General features: G+C 40.2%; 1 protein-coding gene across 1 annotated transcript in view; it reads left to right on the forward strand.

Moving 5' to 3' along the window:
* Positions 1 to 10,413, forward strand: part of LOC146496075 (glutamate receptor ionotropic, NMDA 3B-like) — an 84,356-nt gene extending 73,943 nt beyond the window's left edge. Inside the window, exons 9-13 of the mRNA XM_085143988.1 lie at positions 3,761 to 3,912; positions 5,124 to 5,288; positions 6,524 to 6,591; positions 7,158 to 7,161; positions 7,384 to 10,413. Coding sequence (XP_085000114.1) covers positions 3,761 to 3,912; positions 5,124 to 5,288; positions 6,524 to 6,591; positions 7,158 to 7,161; positions 7,384 to 8,334 — 1,340 coding nt within the window. The 3' untranslated portion in view covers positions 8,335 to 10,413. The remainder of the gene's footprint in view (positions 1 to 3,760; positions 3,913 to 5,123; positions 5,289 to 6,523; positions 6,592 to 7,157; positions 7,162 to 7,383) is intronic.
* Positions 10,414 to 10,482: the final 69 nt, after the last annotated feature.

The following is a 10,482-nucleotide window of genomic DNA, read 5'->3' on the forward strand; positions in this document are numbered from 1 at the left end:
CAGAAATGAAATGGAAAAAAGACACCATTAACATTCATTTAGAGGGGCAAGATAAGGGAGTTCAAGTGAAGAATAATAACACAAGAAGTTAACTTTGACATTTTTACATCTACTACATTTACTCCTCACAGCAGAACCAGAAGTCCAAGATGTTGTGTTGGACCAAGACCTCTTAAAGAGAATTTCATTTACATAAAAGTAATTTACAAGACAATAATTCATCACCACAGTCTGAGCACTGCCATGTGACTGTAACCAAAGGGAATCTAACCGACATAAGAAGCAGTCAGGTCCACTAGGGTCCACTGAAGGAACTCTAAAGGGTGGAGTCAGATTTGATCCCACTCCATGGGATTTGGAGCATTTGGAATGGAAATGAGTATCAGATGTGACCAGTGTTGGGACTAACGCGTTATTAAGTAACGCGTTAGTCCCATCTGTGGGACTAACGCGTGGGACGCGTTAGTCCCATCTGTGGAAGCTCCACAGATTCTGTAACATTAGCAAGTGTTGGAGGCAGCAGGTGGTTGAGGGAAAGGGGACGCAGAAGGAAAAGAGACCCGAGGCGGCCGCTGGTCCAAGTGTGAACTGAATTTCAGGTAAGAAGTTATGACCTGCAGGCTATCCGAGTCAGATATAAACCAAGTTTAGGTGGAATTTATTTTCGTTATTCTGACTTTTTCCGTACTGCGTACTAGCTAGCATGACGGAGTTTCTATACAGCTGGGTGGGTGCTATGAAGTTAATGATGTTGAACTTTATTTTGTTCATAAGTTATTAGAGTTGCCAACTGTCCCGTCTGGTATTCAGATAAAATATTACGCGTTTCTTATTGAGGTGAAAAGGAACAGTTTGTCCCGTAATTCAGCTACAATGAAAAAGACACAAAGCTGGAGTTATTCTGTGTCTTTGCTGCACAGCTGCCTCTTCTTCTTTCATTCTCTCCCCTCTCTCTCCCGTTTCTACTTCAATCATGAAAACTGATCAATGATCAGCTGATCGGCTCTCTTGTTTGTTTATCGCCCACTTTGCACCAGAAAGAGGAAACCAGCCAATGTCACGTTAAACAACAGCAGCACGTTTAAGCTTGATCAGCTGTTGTTAGAATTTATTTAATATTAATTTCTAGTATCAGCTGATGTTTGCTGGAGCCACAGCTGCAAAAAAGCTGCTGGTCATGATGTCGGTTTGGTTATCTGGTGAGAGGGAAACATGAAGATGAAACCAGGAGACGTCCTTACTGAATCATCAGAGCTGAACAGGTGATGGAGAAACAGGTTTACCTTTTAGGTGACATGAATGAGTTGAAGGGAAGTTATGAACTGTTTCTGAGAGACAAATAACCCCAGGATCCTTTTTTAGGTAGCTGACAGCTGGTAACTGTGCAGGTGCGGATCTAGCAAAGTTTTGCCAGGGGGGCCAGGTAGGGCATTAACAGGGAGAGGTGGGCACAAAGAAATACTTTTCTTTCTTATTCTCATTTAAAATGTCTAGCTTTTAAAAAAGAATTATCTGAATCTTACAACAAACGATTGATAGATTGATGCATATATACTATCAAGACAGTGTACATCACTGTCACAACAGCGTTTGTTTTCATTCAAAGGCTTTATGATTTTTCCTATAATGGTGGGGCAGTCTCTAGTCAAAACGCCCGGGCCGATTTTTTGTCCCAGTCCAGCCCTGTATGCAGCTCATCTGCAGTCTGGTGTTACCTACATCTTCCTATTCAGAAGGCAGAATTTCCGAGTTCTGAGTACAATCAAAGCACCACGACTGCAGTTTTTGTGTTGGATGTAAAAGGCGCACATGACGCTGTGACGTAGGCTAGAATCATGGCAGCGGTCAATGATGGTCCAGGCGTGGGATTTCTCTCGTGGAAATATGCACATTATCTTTTCCTTTCTATTGGTAGAAGGCACAGTGCACTTGTGGCAAGTAAGCAAGCTAGAAGACTGGCAAAGTTATGGAAGCAACACATTAATAAGAGAATTCTGAGTAAAACCAAAGTTACTTTCCCTAGTAACTAGTTACTTTGAAAGTAACGAGTAACTTGAAGTAACTGAGTTACTTTTGATAGAAGTAACTAGTAATGTAACTAAGTTACTATTTTAAAGTAACTTACCCAACACTGGATGTGACATATATAATTTCAAGTTTAGAATGCCTTATAAGGTCTCAAGCGGCATACCTAACTATTTTCATTATCATAAATAGAATTAAAAATCCAAAGAATCATACATGTTTCTAAAACTGACATTCCAAACAGCTGCAAACTCCATTCTGAGTTATGTTGGAGAGAAGCATATTTTCTCTCCAGCAACGTAGCTTTCGACTTACAAGACTGATGAAGACTGTGTAAGCAAGTAAAGTAGACCGTGGAGATATAATCTTAAATTTGTTTCCTTTACACTCTCATGTTGTTAGGGTTTGTCACCAGAACCACTTTGTTACATAGAAAAATCTCATACCATGTCACACAGGTATATTTATTTCAGCAGCAAAGAAGGGTACAGAACACATGCATTCATCCCCCTGATAAAAACATGAAAAGAAAGAAACACCACACCATCACTCTGTGAAGAAGCCTCTAATAAGGCTGGGTATTATGAATTATGAGTTAATACAGCTCAGCCAGATGGGAAAAGGAGGAAGAGTTCCAACATGAGGATGTTTTTTCTTTCTCAAAATGTCTGAAAACCGAGTTCTAAGGCACTGCTGAGAGTTTAGAAAGGTTGTTCCCAGTTTACTAACTACTCTCAGAATAAGAAGAAAATAATTTTATCTTAAATCAGCCTCGATTCTCGCGCCATAAGCTCATCACTGATGCGTTTGACATGTTTTGAAATCACAGGAAGTTTTGAACATATGCGGAAATCTTTCTGAAACACATCTATGTTACTGAGATAAAATCATTAATCATCTATGCGCATTTAAGCAGGTTTCTTCCCCAAACTCAAGACACAGAAGCACACTGATATCAGACAGACCTGCCAGCTTGTTACACTCTGACCCTGAAGTCTGAAACCAAACAAACATAAAAGAGTAGAAAAGACTAAATCGTGTCTCAGCGGGGATGATATTAAATTAGAACATTTAAGAATAATTATTTGAAACCCTGATGGTTGGCAGCTCTTTCTGCATCTAAAACAAGCACTAGTAGGGAAAATTAATTGAATGGGAACTTTAAAAAGGAAAGACTAATGAAGAACGACTGCTACATTTTCCTGCAAGGTCACACGAGTCATGAAAGACCACTTGGTTGTGTGTCTTGATCACCTATTGCTATACCTCTGGGAATAACATCTAATCTTATCTATGCTTTAGATCTGATTAGAGTTTGTAGTTATAAACTTCTTGGGCAATATCGAAAGAAGCTTCAAATAACGCAATACTTGAAGTTGATCCACTGTGTGTTCTGTAATACAACCTCCAACAGCTTTAGCTGGGGGGGGGGGTTTCCACGTTTATACAGAGCTGTTGTCCAGGTGAATCTTGGGACACTGTATTTGCACTCTATAGGTGGAAATACTTTGCCAGAAAACATCGTTTATTTATGATTCAATCTGAAGACCGTAAACCGTAAATCTTCTTTTTCCAGAGGCCATCTGCCCTTTGGCAAAGTGCAACTGTCTGACTTTGGTTTTACTGCAAAAAAAACCCACTGAGTTAGACACTATCTTCCTGAGGCATGACTGTAGCTCTCAGGTTGGTTACCTTTAGCACACGTATTTACATCTGTGTCTGTGTCCTCTTTCAGGCTATGGTATTGGCCTTCCCCAGGGTTCTCCTCTAACCCGTAATGTGTCAGAGTTCGTCAGTCGCTACAAGTCCGACGGTTTCATGGACATGCTACACGACAAATGGTATAAGGTTGTACCCTGCGGAAAGAGAGTCTTTGCAGTCACCGAGGTAAGTCATCCGTGGGAGTGTGTGTTCATGAATTGTGTACGTGTGTTGTGTGTTAAGCAAAGCCTTCTGCTGCTGTACTTCTATAAATGAGTCTCCCTTTGGGACACAGACTGGATTGCCTGCCAGCTAGGCACACATACACTGACAGACACTTTCACACACACACAAACAAAGACATACAATCACATAAACTCGGGCCTATTTACTGACCTTAACCAGAGTTACAGGCACGCACTGTCTGAGTGTCGATTCTTATTTGTATCATGTGGGTGCTACGGTACTCTGAGTTCTTGCCCTCCCTTTTACTTGTACTCCTTTTAAAGAACTGGAAATCTCTAGACAGAGCAAAATATCCGTATCTACATCTCTTGTTTGCGAATACAGAAGCTATTCAACTCCCTTTGGCCATCTCTTTTAAATCCCACTTCAAAGTTAAACCATAATATAGCAACAAATGCAATTATGCAGTCATAGGTTTCTCCAGTGAAACGAAAACCTTAACTTCACCCTGCATCGGAAAGCTATTACTGTTCATCCCATTTGAAGCACAGAGAGCTGGCTACTTTCTAACAATGTAGGCGTTGGTGTGAACCTGCCCTCTGGATTAGGAGCAAAAGGAGGTCAGTGTTGTCACTGATGAATTTGTGGTGTCAGCATGGGGCTAATTGCTATCGGAGACAGTGCAGAAATGAGTCGGGTGGAGGAAACATGATTAGAGAACATTGCTCTTGTCCCTGCCTCTTCCACTTCCTCCAGGCCGATGAATGCCTCATACGAGATAGACATTATGTCAGGGTGGGTTTAGGCAAATCAAATAGGGAAAAGCTGCTCTTCAATTAACCATCGTCTCTTTTTACCATCTCTGTGCTAACTGCTGTTTCTTTCTATTACTCTCTTTTATGCCTCCCCCGTATTCTCCGCTGCCGCGCTGCTCTACACCCTTTTCTTTCCAAAAATGTCTTTTACGCTGTTGTCCTCTTCTCTTGACTAATATTCTTATGGGCTTACACGGCCAAACTAGATACACAACAGCAGAATATCAAGTGCTCGTTTACAAAAAGTGGCCTAAATGGTAATTATGTAAATATAAATCATCAATCTCTGTATTTTCCTCTCTGTCGGCTTAAGTCTTCAGTAATCTGTGTCACTCCCCCAACTTCTCCCTCACTCACTCTCTCTTTCATGCTCTCTTTCTGTCACCGCCCCCTCAGACTCTACAGATGGGAATCCAGCATTTCTCAGGCCTGTTCGTGTTGTTATGCATGGGGGTAGGTGGAGCCTTGCTGACCTTGGCAGGTGAACACACTTTCTATCACCTGGTCATCCCTCGCCTCCGGCGTAGCCACACACTTCAGTACTGGCTGCACACCAGCCAGGTGAGTAAACATAAGGCCACACCATCTTTCATGCTAGCAAGACATGCCATGCACTAAAACTCACATGATCTCTCGTGCACACCAAAGACACGCATAGGAGCACAGTCAAAGGCTATATGCATGTGTGCTCATATGTATATTGCTGTTGGTGAGACATCCTTACCCCCTGGAGCTCACACTTTTCTTGCAGATAACCAACGCCCTCTACTGGTTAAAAATTAAAAAGTCAAAAATTAGACTAAATGTTCCTAAAGCTGAATTGTCTGTGATAGCAGACATATTCAATTAAACATGTCTTTCCATTAAGTTAATTACATTAATAAATACAAATTAGGTTCTTGAATAGTCAATTTGTAACTAAAAAGTTGACAAATCTTACCACCGGCAGTGTTTTATTCATTGATTTATAAAGACACATTATGCATCCGTGCCTTTGTTTGTTTTGCCTTTTCTCAGACAGATGAAGAGACAGATTGTTATATGAAGCTATTTATACAGATTTCATCTGCAAAATAATTTTAAATATTCGTTATTTTACATAAAATTCAAATATGTCATATTTTCTTCACAAAGTCGGTGTATAAATGTGAATTGCAGGACGTTTCTGACAGCAAATGTGTGTTTATGACAACATCCAACAAATTGAATATTTAAAGGTCATATTTTGGTTTTGTTATGAAGCTCTGGCCATTACCAAATGAGGTGCCAGTGGCAACATTTTTTGAGTGAATAATGGAACTAGCAGTGTAAATATCAAGACTGCTCATATTGCTCATATTCGTTTGCTACATCTCTCTAAAAGGGCAACCACTTGCGGGCAGCCTCTAGCATTCATCACAAGAGAAGCTCCGCTATGAGGCAATGGCATCTGTGTCAGAGCCTCAATATTATTCGTATCTTTAGAATAAGCCTCATTTCCCGCAGGAAATATTAAAGCATAGTCACACACAACAAGTTGTTTTTTGATCATGCTAACCTAAGCATTTTGATACTTAAATGAAAAAGGCCTCAAGGAACTGACACGTTAACTTTAAGCAGAAAGGAGCCGTCTCTCACTGAATTACAATTATTAGAGTAAATTATTCAAAAGTGCACTATAGCAGGAACGGCTGTCACAGATGTTCTCTGCAGCTGGATAGAATAATAACCCTTGCAAAGTCATCTCTCCTGATTTATTTCAAATCTGATGGCGTCTTAACAGATTCCATGTTACTAATCATCTTCTCTGCTTGCAGAAAATTCACAGAGCCCTGCACACCACATATGAGGATGTTGGAAAGGAAATGGCCGGCCTTGATCAAAAGTAATGAATTCACTAAGTGATTAATGCACCACTATGTTGTCTATTTTCTTCTGTTTGTCTGTTTAACAGATGTCACTTTGTTGCTGGAAGCGCAAAAACTGATTATTTTACTTCATAAAAATAAAAAAAGAGAGCATGACTTTTTGTTTTTGGGAGGCAAATGTTTATTTGTTTTCTTGCTTTAAGGATAATAACAATAATGTGAAGCAGCAAGCTAAAAATAAAGCCACAAAGACATGGAAATGGAGAGAAACAGCTAGGCAGACTCTGTCCAAATGCAATAAAATCTACTTACCAGCACCTCTCAGCAAAGCTCAGTAATTAAAGCCGTTATATCTTGTTTAATCTGAGCTTGGCAACTGCTGACAGTTTCATATGTACAGTCTAGAGTCTTATCAATCTCATCATCTAACCCTCTGCTAGAAAATGAATAAACGTCAAACTATTTTTTCTTAAATAATCATATTAGAAGCAGGTTAGACCATTCGTGCTACTGTGGCAGATTATTACATTTCTATGACTTGATAACAAAATTAATTGTGAAGGAGATTTTTTTTTTGTAAAAGTCCTGTAATGGGTTTAAATCTTTTATTTAATTTAAAAAAGAAGCCCTAGCAGATAAATTATAATTGAGACAAAAGATGTAGTGTTAAGTCAGATAATATCACTACACTCTACATTTGGTTTACTGGGTATAATTATCCTACATTATATATAAAAGTCCTTGCATTGCAGTACAGCATATCTCATTCTGTGTATTTCCTTTGCTGTGATCTTTCTCTCTTTCGCCAGCCCTCTTGTATCTCGGAGAACTGCACCCTACACAGGAAACAGCATCAGCCTCCTCCACCATCCCCTCCCACGTCAGCTGGGGACACGGGCAACTCCTCACCATCCAATGAACCCAAGGAGAAACGCGTGCACTTTGACCTGGAAACGCTTCACAGCTACCGCCTGCGCACACACACCGCCTCAGTGCGCGGCAGGCCTGGGATGGTTGGCCGTCCTGGACTTGGCCTCGGAGGGTTGGGGCTTGGCAACCTGGGGAGTTTTACTTCTCCACAGATTAGCCTCCACGTCAACGGGGGCCCTGTCTCGACTCTGGCTTCCACAGGTTTGGTGCTGTCTCCCATGGGAACCAGAGGTGCTCAGACCAGCTTATGGGAAGGGGAGCTCCAGGAGTTGCAGGCAAAAATCGAGATATTCCGCACCCAGCTGAGAGAGGCTCTGGCTAGGAGAGCTGAGATCCAGAGCAGTCTGGAGAGAGAGAGGAGTGGACTGGTACGCAGGGATACTAGTCTTGATAGGGACAGGGACAGACAGAGGATACAAACTATTAATACAGACAGAAGTAGCTCCACTCAGCCCAGGCTCCCTGAGAGAGACAGGACCAGCCAGCTGCAAACCCTGAATAATCAGCAGACTGGGCGGGCTAACCAGTCAGGTGGGCCTGGGACTGTGGAGCATGGGAGAAGCAGCCAGTTAAACACAGTTAACAGTTTGGACAGAGGCAGAGCCAACCAAGTGCGCCCTGTTAATACTTTGACAGGAGAAAGGACTGTCCAGTCGCGCACTTCCACTAGTTTGGAGCGAAGTCGAGCCAACCAACAAGGTGCTGGAAATACAACTATCCAAACACGGAATACTTCTAGCCTGGACAGACATAAGGCTAACCTATCACGTGCACTGAACACTTTGGAGAGGACAAATGCTAACCAGTCGACTGTAAGCAGCGAGACTTGATTAACTCCTGACCTGTAGGACTGCAACAGGGTTAGTGAGGTATTGCTTGCATAGCCGCGGGAAGATGGCTTTATTGGTATGGGTTACATTTATGTGGCGTTTGCTGAACTATAACAGTACGTGTTTACTCACAATGTTACTTACTGCAACCTAATAATTTTCATGCTGAGAATTATTTCCACACTTACTTAAAAATGCAACTAAAAATATTTTTCTGCAAGTGAAGAGCTGATGTCATCCATGAAATATTAATTAAGCAATGTAATATTTAAATAAAAAGCAGAACATAACCCCATTAATACATAACCGACAAACTGAAATGGGAATCCAGAAACCACGGTGCTTACTGTGGAAAACAGTAGGTCACATGAGGAATCGCTGTAGGAAATATAATAAATCAAAAATGTGGTGTGTTGTGCTGGCTGAAAAGGCCTACAAGCACATATGGATAATTGCAAAAGCACAGAAAAATCACAATTAACTTTAACGAAATTGAATGAATCCACATACACATCCAATACATAGGATAAGAAAAAGAAACAAAATAGCATATTTCAATTAACCAATATAATAATTTCCTAAAATTATGAATGATGAAAATAAAAGTGGGGCAACAATCCAGATCCCATGAAACTGAAGCAAGCCTTATGTGCATTGACGCTTTGCATCTTTGCTTATGTTGTTCTGCAGTAGATATACCCAACGAGTCAAATACTTTTTTTGGATATTTTTATATGCGTCTCTCCTGTTACAATACGTCACTTTGTGAGATGGTAATTCTCCTCTGCTAGTAACTTTAAAAAGACAAACTGTTTTTGAATTTGCAATAATTTGAAAGTCTGCAGAGTGAAATAGTTTAAAGCCATTAAACCCAAATATCCTGAAAAGTTTAGTTAAAAAAGGTGACTTCCCCCTGACCCAGAGATTAAAAGACATAAGGGATTTCAGCTTCAGCAAAGCTTGTACCACAAATATTAGCTCTTAAGGCCACGGAAGGTCTATTAAAAAGATGCAGTCAGGACAATGCGGGTTCTAGTGTTGTGTTTTTCTAGTTTGGCCAATGCTAGAGCTGTTCATCTCAGCCTCTGCTGAGTTTTTAGCATCTTTTTTTATAAGCTGCCTCACGTGACTACACCACCTTTATAAAAGTGCAATACTAAATCAAAAACCCCTTTAATTTTCTGAATCGTGTGTCTGGGGTATGGGTTTGGAATAAATATATCCACTATTTTTCATTACTAAAACAATCATGTAAAAAATACTGAGTGTGGATTGCAATTTACTCAGTACCTGCAGATCTGATAGGTGAGATTTCATCTTTTTAACATATCTTTGAAATAGATGTATGCTTTTACACATTTTCTTCTCCACTTTTTTTCTATAACGTAAATGAAGTTCCATGCTTTAAATCAGCCATTGGGAGCTACGAAGATCTGAGGTTCTTCAGAAACTGGCTGCATGTGGGACTCGCTTTCAGTTACTCAGTCCACCACTGGATGGCACTGAATCCCTGCTTCCTGCGGCTATGGACACTGGCGAGTGTGTGGATTCAGGTTTTATTCCAGCAAAATGACAAACAGATGAATTTAAGCAATCAGCTTCTGAAGAAACAATGACAGACAGAAACTGAATATTGCCATGCAGTTCTCATGGAGAGCAGAGGATCTGGGAAATAAAGTTTTACGAACTCGCTCCAGCACTATACAATGTAACGACACCTAACTGTATTGGGATAGTCAGTCTTGTGTGTCTCTCAGTTCTTTAAGCAAGCACTGGGGATTTGACAGCAAGTTTAAGAAAAAATTGATAGAAGTGAAAGTTAACACGGCTGATGATGGTACTGATGTACATTTAAATTTTTCAAAATCTGGTGTGGTGTGAAGTGGTTGTGTTCACATCCCATGGTGTCTATGAGGAAAAAAAAAACATTTTAAATCTTTATTGAGAAAGAGCTTGTTGTACTGGATATTTAAAGAAATACTTTTAAAGTTACCCGTCATAAAAATTATATAGGGCATATTATTGAATTTTACCATAAATGGTCATTCTCATGTTTTGAAATAAACATTTATATACTTATTTTTCTGGCATTATTTCATACTTCGAATGGAAACAAAGGATAGCAAAAAATGTTGAGCTTTTCTTATT

The sequence above is a fragment of the Neolamprologus multifasciatus genome, chromosome 19 (assembly GCF_963576455.1).
Source record: "Neolamprologus multifasciatus chromosome 19, fNeoMul1.2, whole genome shotgun sequence".
In the NCBI taxonomy this organism is placed as follows: domain Eukaryota; kingdom Metazoa; phylum Chordata; class Actinopteri; order Cichliformes; family Cichlidae; genus Neolamprologus; species Neolamprologus multifasciatus.